Raw genomic sequence first — 13,113 nt, 5'->3', positions numbered from 1 at the left:
CACTTGGGTGATTTTTAGCTGAAGAAATTAAAATGAGCCGTGGCCATGGGCCGACCTTACATGTTTCTCTCACCAACTATAGAAATCTTAACATGGATGTGAAAATGGTCTTTTGAAATGCTTATAGATGGCCACTAGTTGTGTGATAATTCACAGGATCACACTTGTATACACTATCACAACTCATTTGAGCTTTTGGTGCGTCCATCTCAGTTTTGGTGTGTCCATTCTTCATCCTGGTGGGGCAAACCTAATGACTGGATTTGATGACATATACACGAAAAAGTGGACCCAATTGCCCCCAAGGGTTCGAGTACCCATAGGTGGTGAAATTCCGCTAGCGTGAGTGTGTGGGGGTGTGTGCGCATGTGTATAAAATAAAATAAATTTTTTTTTAAAAAAAAGTGGACCCAATTGCCCCCATTTGAATATTTCTATGGTGTGGCTCACTCTCCCCAATTTCCCCCATTGCTTGCTCCCTTTGGTGTGGCCCACCTAGGCTAAGGGGCATATCTAATGGACAGGTTTGGGTGATACTCACACACAAAAGTAGGCACCACATGGTTGGAATACATGGTAATCAGTGTATGTTCGAATGCACATGATATTCTCAACAAAAAGTCCGTTTAGGGGAATACTCCTTTTGCTTTATTGAAAACTACATGAAATATGGACGAGCTATTCGAGGCCTTTTGGACCATATGCCGGGTCAGGTGGGGCTTATGCTTCGCTAATCGAACCTATTCTTCTTTTGCATCTCTCCATGATTTGACTATGGACCATAACTAAAATCCATCCAGATTAGGAAATCTTGTCCACCAAAATCTGGACATCTTCTTTAAAAGTGGACAATTGTCATATTTTTCTTCTTAACTATTAGCACAAGGAGGAATCTTTTTTATGTGTGTGTGGGCACACACCTGGGTTTGTCCATGGTGGGAGGCAATTCACAATTCACTGATAACTGTACCTTATACTGTCAAAAAGGGTTTTTATTAACTCAGTGACTCGGACTAACTGGGCTGAGCGAAAGGCAACCAGACAAGTCGCTCTCTATTCTCAATATTGCCGCTATTCGGGATTTGACTTATCTAAGCCTGAGCTAGGTAACTCAAACTAGTGGCTAATGAAAATGAAAAATGATATGTTGGAGGTGGTAGAACTAGACTACGTTTAGTTTAAAATTGAACTACGTTTAATCCATCTCTACATCTTTGGCTTGGGTGTGGGCTTTTCTTTTTTCTGTTAATTTCTTGTAATTTTCCAACCAATTACTCATTGAGTTAATAATATTTTTAGTTATTTTAAAATAAAAAATAAAAAATTCTACATTATTTACTTCTTTTTTTTAAAATTTAATAAAACTAAAAAATCTTGCTTATTTTTAAAAATAAAATAAAATACTCTCTACGCTTTGCAAGGTTACCATCCTTCATATTCTTCAATAATGTGTGGAAAATGATCTAAAATACACCAATAGGATGATCATAGCCAATAAATCAATGGCATTGAAAAGGACGATGTGGAAAACAAGAAAGATGGGAAAATGTGAAAAAAAAAAAAAAAAGTTTAGATGTGACTTTTGAAAGATGAGTCATCGTGAATGGACGGTCCAGATTAATACATCATCCATCCAAGTAAAGGGATGGGTGACATGCCAACTCCACAATCACGGCCGAGCTGTATTATAGGAAGAGAAACATACGTACAGGGTCCAAAGATGACATCCCACCTTTTCATGTGAATCTCTAACATACATCATACATCATGCATGCGTGTCAGATATCATAGACAACTATCTTTAGTCGTTAAACGTCCATCTCATTTCATGAATTTTAAAATGACAACTGCTCAAATCCAATCCATTGGACGCTAAGTTACCATCCGCCCAGTGGAGAACATGTCGTATACGTGTGACATCCAAGCCGTCCAATAGATCGGCCCCACCATGTAGATCAACTTGTGAAAAAATAAGACCCATCTACTCATTAGGTGGGCCATAGAAGGAAAAAATAGTGTGTGACTATTGGACGGTTCTGATGGGGCTGATTCTCATTACGTGACTATTTTGTCTAGATGATCTTGACTGTTCATATCAAAGACCACTGACCAAATAGTTAATTAATGTCAGATGAGTGTGATATTTAAATGGTACATTATGAAATGTGCTGTGGAGCTAATGAACGGTGTAGATCAAGGGATTGGACTGTGTAAGTTTCCCAATACAACCAGTAGCAATATAACTTACGATGCTCCCTTACTCGGAGGCATTTCTCCAATTTAAAATTGAGAAATATTCTACCGGGCTAAGTGCACGAAACCTTTGCATGGATATTGTTCCATTCGGATTCATTGGCAATCGCATCACCAAGTTGGACAGTCCATCTTAGTTCAATCGATTCTTTCTTTTTCCACTGCTGTGTTATTAAAAAAAAAAAAGAATAATGGAATTCCCAAAATATCCGTATCTGGCCTATCTTATGCATTGAATTTTTATTTTAGACTTTCATTCCACTGATTGGATGGTTTGGATTATCCATTAGTGTGATTTTTTTCAAGGCAGCCTGTAAATGGTATGGATGGTTTGGATCATCCCATCAGTATGATTTTTACGAGGTAGGCTGTGAAGGGTGAAATGGACCTAGTGGACGGTCCAGATACGTGATGTGGATGCCAAAGAGTCCAAGTGCTTATGTGCATGGAACCCTCTAAAATGTCGGCTAGTAGAGAGAGAGAGAGAGAGAGAGAGAGAGCATGCTTACCACTTGTTGGAAACCATTGAGGTAGATGGCAAGAGAACACTGGTCAGTGCCAGGGCAAAGGGCGCCCATGCTCACATCAGTTATGGCTGGAATGACCATGAATGCCGCAATGTGGTAGAGAAAGATAGTCACGAACAGATGACCCAGACCCATGAACTTCTCCATCTCTCTCTCTCTCTCTCTCTCTCTCTCTCTCTCTCTCTCTCTCGTCTGTCTGTCTGTCCCTCAGACCTTCTTCATGGGAGGATGTTGCTTCTTAGTAATGGAGACTCTCTCCCACACCCCTACTTCACATATTCGCCTTCGAAGCTTTGGACAAAGAGAAAAGCAAAAGCAACTCAAAGGAAGATACTACACTCCAAACCTTTAACTAAAGTTTGTAGACAAAATGGCAAAAGAACACCTCCATTTTAATGCGTAGAGCAATGAGAGAGAGAGAGAGTGAGAGAGAGAGAGAGAGAGAGAGAGATTTTCCCGTCTCTTTCTCAATTTTACTAACCTTAAGCGACGGGAAGGAAAGGTGGAGAGGATGAGTGGCTTCTACGCCAATGGAGGACTATATATACTTTCCAAACACGCATTCCTCTTTCATTTAAATCACTTTTAAAGGGTCGTGATTGAAGGGACGGCCCAACGAGCCCCACCCAGCTTTGGATCTCTGCCTTGTGCTTGGGCTTAGGCCTTCAATGCATGGCTCAACTCATTTTAGCTCCACTCGTCCCACATTCAACTAACTTTATTTACATGTGTTGTGTTCTATCCTACTCATCCCATTCGACTTCCTTCTCTATTAAGAAACCCATGCTTTTTTAATGGGACCTCTGCTAGCTATGTGGGGCCTACAGAGATGCCTGAGACAAATCCACTCCGTCCATTAGTTTCTCAAGATCATGATAGGACACAAGTAAAAGAAATCATGCAGAGCCAAATCTCAGGTGGGTCATACCACAGAAACAGTGATAACGGAAAGTTCCACTGTAGAAACCTTCAGGAGAAACTGTAGGAAAAAAAAATCATACTGATACAAAACTTCTGTGACCCCCACAAAGTTTCCAATGGTGGGATTTCAATCCTCTATGGTGTGGCCCACCTGAGTTTTGGATCTTCCAGATCATTGGATTCCTGTCCTATTGTTCTTGAGAAACTTTTGAACGTGGTGGATTTGACAAAGGCATCTCTGTGGACCCACATAGCTTCCGACCACAGGAACTTCCTCAAGTGGTTGTAGGGAAGCGGATTGCGTGCTGTTCCAGACACCACCGACCTCATTGGTGTGTTGACGTCACCAAGTTCTGTGGGCCCTACCATGATGTTTGTGTTATATCCAAACGGTCCATCCACTTGAAGAGATCATTTTATTGCATAAGCCCAAAAATGAGTTGTATAAAAATCTCAAATAGACCACACCAGAAAAGGCAGTGGGATAATGATTCCCACCATTGACATTCTTAAGGCCCACCAAGATGTTTATTTTTCATTCAAACTGTTCATAAGGTGACAAAGTCCTGAATGAACGGAAAAAATCAGATTGATCCAAAATTTCTATGACACCCCAAGAAGGTTTGAGTGGTAGACGTCCAATCCCCATTTCTTTAATGTGGTCCACTTGAGCCTTGGGTATATCTCATTTTTGTGCCGAAGCCTTAAAACATTCTCAAAAAATGGACGGACGGTTTGGATATAAAACATACATCATAGTGGCCCCACGGAACTTGGTGACGTCAACACACCACCAAGGTCAGTGGTGTGTAGCATACCACGCAATCCATTTAATGGTTGCATACACGCTTCTTGAGTATATCCTTATAACTCGCCTTCGTGTCATTTGTTTTTTGTCCTTTCTCTCCTTTGGTCGGTTAGATGCCCACCCAACGAGGGTCTAAAATAGCAGACAGCACCTATTTTAGGCACAACCTCTATGGGCCCACCATCAGGTTTATTACTCTTTATTTCATTGCGTGCACAGAAAGATCAGCCCCAATATTATAACTCATATCCACCGCACCCATGAGAACAGTCTAAAACTGCATCTAAAACATTTCTTTTTTAACCCACGTAACATGGGCACTTGAACTCATGATATCAGCTTACCACCGAACCCTGGGTTGGAACCCCGTCTAAAACATCTAAGTTCCCAATCGGCTTTAGGTTTGAATCGGGCTCTTTTTTGCATCTTCCCTGCATTGTGGTGAACAGGTTTGAATCCTTTGGCTAGCATTCCATCCCATTATTCCATGTAGTATGGCCCATCTAAGTTATGGATCTGGCTGATTTTTTGCTCAAGGTTTAAGTATGTCAAGGAATTCAACTAATGGATGTAGTAGATTTCACACATAAGACATGATAAGCCCAAAGAGGGAAGAAGACATGTGTCGCAGAGGATTTCGGTCCACTAACTAGAGTATAGTTTTTAGGTTTGCTACAACTGTAGCTGCTACTGCATATATCATTATAAAGTGGGCCTGATGGAATATCTCAATCCTTTGATCTTTAACTTGTTTTCTCTGAATATGAACAGGTTAGTTTGTTAGCTATCTATAGGATCTTACAATTTTGATGATTCTTTGAGTGTCATCAATCCATATTAGTTACCAAAATATATGGGCTAGATTGATGCGTTATCATTATAGATGCTGAGGTAAAGTGCACTCAATTGAAGGGAGACGGGAAGTCAAATTGGCCAAAAGGTCTTTTGATATCAAACCTTTTTATTTTTTATTTTTTTTTTGCAATAATTACTTCTCATAATGAACCTTCCGTACCTACGAAGATAAGATAATGATAATGGAAAGTTAGAACTTTCAATACGGTGACATTCACTAATTAATTTGGATCATTGCATTGGCTATAGCTCGGATGTAGAAAAATAACCGTACATTGCCATTTATGATAGAAAACCTTTTTATCAAACCACCTTTTTTTGTTTTGTTTTGTTTTTTTTTCTTTTTTTTTTTTTTTTTTGCAACTTAAAAATACCCCTACAATGCTTGAATTTAGCAGCCCATGATTTCTGTTTAAATGCATCCCAAAATGAGAATGAGATGAAATGAGGTTCTCCTACATTTTGCCAAGGTGGACGATTTTAGCAGAGGCTTTATAACATGGATGGCAGAAGTTACGAAGTGCGTTCCTGTGCGGAACACACTCCAAAATATGAATTCACCAATAATAGAAAGGTGCAATAGAGGCTTGTATGATGTGATGGAATGGAATGAGTTATTAAGAACACTACGAAAGAAATACACCCCACATTATTGCAATAATCTTAAAGCCAGCAATATCAGTGACTCAACCCGTTAATACCATGTTTCTTACTCTGTATGATGGACGGACACAAATAGGTGGTCTCAATTGGATTATTTCAACCCTGCAATAGTTGAACTCTTCTGCTTTGAAAATGGACGGTCAGTATTTAAGCCTCTGTATGTTCAAAAGATTGGAGTATTCAATCTAATAGGTTTTTTTTTTTTGGCGTCCTGAGTCATAGGGAAGATTCACTCAATCAGTGGGATACTGTGATCATGGAGATATTATCCATAAACCAAAGATCATGTAGCGTATCCTGCATATCTGCGGGTGAAACAATCGGTCATGTTTGCTTAAGGTAGTTTCTTAGTTTAGCACATGGAGCGTCCACGTCCCACCTTGGCCTCGGCTCGGGACTTCTGGCCAAAGAGGCCCTGACTCTGAGCTTCGGCCCTAGACTAGCATGCACATGGGTTTTCACTGTTGGTTATTAAGCGGGGACTGTGTCCTGAGTCTAAGCCAAGCTCCGGCCTGGCCCTATGGCGGACTTGGCCTTATATGTCTATCAGGTATTCCGAGGATCTCCCCTCCGAGCTCCGAGGTGGGCAATGGACTTGACCCGTCGGGTTGAGTTTCTTCGCAGCGAATAACACAGACGTGAATGTTCGAACGATTAGTCTTTGATCGGGCAGTAGTGGAGTGGTCCAAGATCTCAAAAATGGATTCTGATACGATCTTCGTACCGACTATCTTGGTCTTGGATTACTCCGAACTGACAATTTCAGTGCTAAAGTTCTGTTGAGGCCGAGCCGAGCATCATCCTTCAGATCGGTCTTGTTTTACTCTTATGTATCCAATTCGATTAGCATGACGTCGGACCTCGGAGTTGAAGGGCTCGGATCTTCCCATAACAATAATGATTCTCACCGTTGAAACTTTTCTAAGGGTCCATCGTGATTTTTATTTGTCATCCAATCTATTCATAAAGTACATAGACCTAGATGAAATACACCCCACATTATTGCAATAATCTTAAAGCCAGCAATATCAGTGACTCAACCCGTTAATACCATGTTTCTTACTCTGTATGATGGACGGACACAAATAGGTGGTCTCAATTGGATTATTTCAACCCTGCAATAGTTGAACTCTTCTGCTTTGAAAATGGACGGTCAGTATTTAAGCCTCTGTATGTTCAAAAGATTGGAGTATTCAATCTAATAGGTTTTTTTTTTTTGGCGTCCTGAGTCATAGGGAAACCCAACTAGATAAGTAATTAATTTGGGTTATTGAAGATAAACCTACATCCAGTTGGCTCAGGAAGTCAACTCGAATGAGTCAGACCGTCCAAGCCGACCCAGGCTTGCTCAGACTTTGATCCTCAACCCCCTGACCCGGGTGAATCCAGGTCAATTCATCCCCTACTTGACCTCAGGCCAGAACGAGTAGGGTCGAGTACCCAGGTCTTTTAACCATGCATACAATTATGGTACGGTTAGCTTATGGGCATTTTGTACTAGAGTCTGTTTGTACAATATATGACAGTCCTATATGGACGACATAAATATATAGTCATGTGTCAAGTATATTATTTTTATGTGGTGTGATAAATATACTGGAGATAATTTATTGCTGAGCAAATCCTGGAAGAGACGTCCAGTATATGTGACTTGGAGATAAGATTTCGCAACCATTATGGCTGCATTACCACTGGCAGATGTGAGGAAGATGTTTACCGAGATAAGAACACATTAGGCAAAAGGCAAACACAATTAAATGAAGGTAACCGCTATATTATAGTTGACAACGTGTGAGAGCGCCACATAAGCAATGATTAGTCTCACAACTTCATTATGAATTCTATTAATAATAGAGGAAAGCACAGAGAGAATGATCCATGATCGATCAACCAAATCCAATACAAACAATCAATCTAGCGCAACGCTGCTTATCCAGTCTTACGGGACATTTAGTTTAGTTCTTTCCATCACTCGGTAGTTGTAGAAACCTTAGTTTTCTAGGAATAGTCCAGTCCGTCTCTTCGTTCATATTGGGGTGACTTATTGATAGTCAATAGTTGTAATTCCTTTCTATTTACTCCTGCGTGCTGGTTTATACCATTTGAGCCAATTATTAGGAGGATTGAGCTATAGTTCGGGAGTCCTATCGGGATGCTAGTACTTCCAATAAATAGAATCAGAGCTAGTTAAGAAGGTTTCCTTCTCGTTGGCAGAAAAATGTGAAGATATATCGAAAAGATTCAGAGATGGCCTAAAAAGAGAACTTAATAAGAAATTTCAGGCTCATATGTGAAGATTACCTTTATGCAGGAAGAAGATCGAAGTGGCTCCATCAAAGAAAGGAGAGGAGATGTTGAAGAAGAAGATGAACTGAAAGATTTCTTGGGGGCCATGACAATTGACAGAGAAAGAGAGAACTAGCGTTTGAGAGGATTGGCACCGACCCCATACCCAGGCTAGAAGATGTCAGTCTGCGTTTATTTCGAAGAAACACCGCGCGTTGCGAATCTCGCGGGAATCTGTACAATAAGTCTCATCAATCAACCATAAATGCATCCTTATCCAAGTACAACCACCCCACTTCTCCTTTTTCCCACAAGTCAAACCTCTCTCTCCCTCACCATTCCTTCTTTTAAAAAAATTTCAAACTAAATCATCCCTCTTTTACCCATTTTTCAAACTAACTCACACCTCATTAATTACACCCACCACTCCATCCATCACTCTTAATATTCTCTTTCTCTCATTTACTCAAACAATCTCCAAAGCAACCCAAACTCTTACACGTCCAAGCTTCCCTCTCCCTCCCAAGTGTGGTCCACCTTTTTCATCTTCCATCTACACCTTCTCATCTTCCATCTTAACCATCCAAACCCCATCAACCTCCATCAAAAGTTGAAGGCAAGGAGCATTTGAGGCCAAGGGAGCAAGGAGGAGGCTTAGAGGTGGGTTATCCACCGTTAAATCTTTTTTTATGGTCCACATGTTGGTGGGACCCGTTGTGATGTATGTGATGTATCAATGAGGGTCCATAGTGGCGGGGTCCCTCTGTTGCACCGTGGATTTCTCTCTCTTTCTCTTTTTCTCATCCTAGTATGTAGTGGGCCCACCAAATTACCTATTTCATCCATTAGATGGGGTGGCCCACCACATTTAGGAGATCCCATATTATATATATGTGTGTGTGTGTGTGTACCAACATGGTGGGCCACGTCCACGTGGGACCCACCATGATGTCTGTGAGCATCCACGCCGTCCAGCGTCTCTGGACGCTACACGCTGCAAGTAGCTAACGTGAAGTGTGAACTGATATGGATGTACTAGCAAGCTACCCATAATGGGTTTGGGGATGGGAGTTCAAGTAGGCCCCACCTTGATGTTTATGCATGATCCAAACCGTCCATCCCAACCCTTGCATCATCTTAGGCGTTGAGCTAAAAAATGAGACTGATCCAATCATCTGGCGAGTCGTGGCATTAAGAACTCGGAAACCGGGCTCCCAAAATTCCCGATCGCCGAACCTGGCGCCGACAGTCTCCGTAGTACCCCATTCTTGACTCCCGGTGCCCATTTACCAGGTTCCAATCCTGGGATCCCAAAAGGAGAATTTCTAATATCATTTGATTCGTAATGAGGATAACAAAAGCATAACCCACGAACAATAACCACAAGAACACCATCACAAAATCCACTATGATCAAAAACTTTGAGTACAAGGCGTCTGAAGGGAAATACAATATCGAAAGTCAAAAGCTCTAGTAGCTCTACGGCACACTCCTGCTCCTACTCAGCTGCGGTCCTGGCGTCACCTGCACGCATCAATCGTGCATAAGCTTATAGAAAACTTAGAGGGTGGTGTAAGTGTGTGTGCATATGAGCGTGCTCGGGATGCAAGGTCGGAGAGATGCGGAATCATGCCGATGAACACATGTATGTAATCGGCCATGCTAAGGCCATACTTGTCACGCCCCAAACCCGGAAATCAGATTCACAGGAATCCCGATCGCCGAATCTGGTGCCGACAGCCTCCGTAATACCCCATTCTCGACTCCTAGCGTTCATACGCCAGATTTCGATCCTAGGATCCTATAAGGAGGATTTTTTTATATATACATTTAACTCGTAATAAGCATAACCACACGTATACCCAAATCATAAAGGCAACATCATCATCACATATCCACTAATATAATCATTTGAGTACAATGCTGAATGGAAAATACATCAATCAAAAGTCAAGCTCCAGAAGACCGCTGCACGCTTTAAGCTCAACACTGCTGCAACCTATCATCATCTGAACGCATCTATCGTGCATAAGCTTATAAAAAGCTTTGAGGGTGGTGTAGGTGTGTGCACAGGATAAGTGTTAAGTATTCAATACAATGCCATCATCATACAATGCCGAAAATACTGGTAATCCATAAATCATACATTATTGGAATAAACAGAAAGATTGACAGGATCATGAATTATCAAAGAAGAAATACCGACAAGATCATAAATTATAAGATAACAGAGTAAGCAATATAGAACAATTATGCAATTAACAATTCCTGATTAGTTCATGAATAACGTCAGCCGTATCTAGACCATATAAATGCAGAAATGCAGTAACCCAAAATGTCATATGCGGTGTGAATGGAATGACCATGCCGGAGTGTGAGGTCGGGATGATAGTACGTAGTATCGTAGGCTATGGGGTCCATCACAAGGGACTTCTATCCAAACCAGTCTCATACCTAAATTTGGATAGTCAGACTCAATGTGGTAAACTCCTGGTCTCAGGTTAGTTGCGCGCCCCAACCGAAATCTTGGCCATTGCGAAGACACATGTAACAAATAGTTGCGCACCACCAACCCGAGTGGATAGTGAATGAATGAATGCATGAATGAGTATGTAACTCCTACTCACTAAATCCACATATCAGTACAGTTCATCTCTAGGATGTTCACCAGGGTTTAATACACTCCAAATGGCACTGCCGCTCTCCTAGCCGCACAGTCCAAGTTAGCGTAAGAAACCTCACTATCCACCTGGCCAATAGTCTATCAATACCTATCCGGCACGTCGATAGCGGACCCATTCACGAGCTGGTTAAACTCAGCCTAGTATTGCCCCCTACCCTCGGGGGGGTAAGGCCACACCCCCTCCCAACCGACCACGACATAGTGGGAGACGCGACCTCCTGGTATTCGGCACTCGGCGCTCATGTATCCACTCGATCTCGACGTTGGGCGTCTCCTAGCTACGGAGGTTTAGGAATTTTCACCCAGGGACATCTATGGCGTCCATATGCTAGAACCAAATATTTTTGATGTCCTATTTGGCCATCCACGATATGCCTGTAGAGGCTACGGTCCTGATGTCGCTAGGGCATACAGTAATCATAATGTGAGATGCATGAGTCATACGATCCAGTCATGCATCAATCCTGCACATACCGCGTGCACATGTGAGATAACCTCCACCTATCAGGGAGTCTCATAACAACATGCTCAATGACATATGCAATGATCAACCACATCTCATAACAAACATGCAGATGATGCGTATGGGCATGTATCATGATGTTATGCTGTCACATACTCATAACTGGTATCAACAACCGGCATCGACAATCAACCTCGACAATGTGGATATTTAACCAACATTGCCCCCAAGGAATGGCCCACATAGAGCCAAACATATAATGGGCTCACGGTCTCACACAAAGGCCCGATTTACAACACATTGGGCATTACTCAAGGGACACATATACACAACAGGCGGGCCCTGCTCATGGGCCTCAAATACATGACATGTGGGCCCTACACATGGATCTCGAATACATCGAATGGCCATGCATCATGGTCCATGAATACACCACAATGGGCCTTTCTCATGGGCCTAACATACATCATAATGGGCTCCATAGCCTGGTCCTCAAATGCATCCCAATGGGCCTCATCGCATAGGCCTCATATACATCATATTAGGCCTTAAACATGGCCTGAATGCACATCACAACGGTCCTTAAACATGGGCCGCATATATATCCCATTGGGCCTCAACAATCGACCTCAATATTCGGCCTTAATACTCGAAATCGACACTCGGGATCAGCCTCGATAATTGGTACCAATAATCAACATGTATAAACAAGGTGGGGTCCATAGATGGACAACTAATCAACAATAATGTAAAGATCGGCTCTCGGCCGTGGTTATATCAATCCGATAGCACGGAGCCATCTGTCTATGACGAATGGGGCCCACTTATTTAGGTTATCCCACGAAGAGAATGGGCCTAACAAGGCCTAAGGGAAGGTTACAATGAGGACATCTAACCATCATTGCCCATCAATGTAGACATCTAAGCAAATTGCTTCCAGGGAGTGGCCTACATAAGGAATTCATACGCAACGTAGCGGCTACACATGCATCGCATTGGGCCTTAATCATAGGCCTCACAGGTGGCCCTTACACATGCAGCACGTGGGCCTACACATCACGGTGGGTCGACACATTGGGCCGCACCATTAGCCTAATATGCACATCACGGTGGGTCGCATCATTGGGCCGTATCAATGGGCGTCAATCCAACAAGAGGGCCGCATCAATGAGCAGCACTAATGGGCCTTATACACATCAAGTCAGGCCTCGATAACTGGGCTGGAAATATGTCATAATGGGACACGACATACGGGCCGGAAATACGTCGCAATGGGCCTCGGCCCATGGGCCGAAAATACATCTCTATGGGCCTTACCAAATGGGCCATAAACACATCCTAATGGCCCTCAACCATAGGCCTTTAACATATCATAACGGGCCTTGCATCAATAGGCCAAACTAATGGGGCTCATGCACATCAAGTGGGTTACATCAATGGGCCGCACAAATGCACAATAGGTAGACTCGGCACATGCAGCAGATGGGTCCCACCAGATGGTTAGTGTGGCTATAGAATGCATACATCTAGTGGGTCACACATCCCACGGACGGCGTGAATAAAACATACATCAAGGCTAGCCCTATATGACCTGGACGGTTAGGGTGGAACATATGAGGTGGGCTCTGCTCATGGGTTCCAAATACATTACAAT

At 42.4% G+C, this 13,113-nt stretch overlaps 1 protein-coding gene across 2 annotated transcripts in view; it reads right to left on the bottom strand.

The window, feature by feature from the left end:
* Positions 1-3,139, bottom strand: part of LOC131243207 (uncharacterized) — a 30,181-nt gene extending 27,042 nt beyond the window's left edge. The window contains exon 1 of one of the 2 annotated variants that reach the window (XM_058242380.1): positions 2,763-3,139. In XM_058242380.1, the coding sequence (XP_058098363.1) occupies positions 2,763-2,927 (165 nt within the window). In that variant the 5' untranslated portion in view covers positions 2,928-3,139. The remainder of the gene's footprint in view (positions 1-2,762) is intronic. The other variant, XM_058242379.1, reaches the window with a different exon arrangement.
* Between the last annotated feature and the right edge of the window lie 9,974 nt (positions 3,140-13,113).

The sequence above is a fragment of the Magnolia sinica genome, chromosome 4 (assembly GCF_029962835.1).
Source record: "Magnolia sinica isolate HGM2019 chromosome 4, MsV1, whole genome shotgun sequence".
In the NCBI taxonomy this organism is placed as follows: domain Eukaryota; kingdom Viridiplantae; phylum Streptophyta; class Magnoliopsida; order Magnoliales; family Magnoliaceae; genus Magnolia; species Magnolia sinica.
Note: the sequence above shows the minus strand (reverse complement) of the source record. Positions and strands in the feature narration are given on the sequence as shown.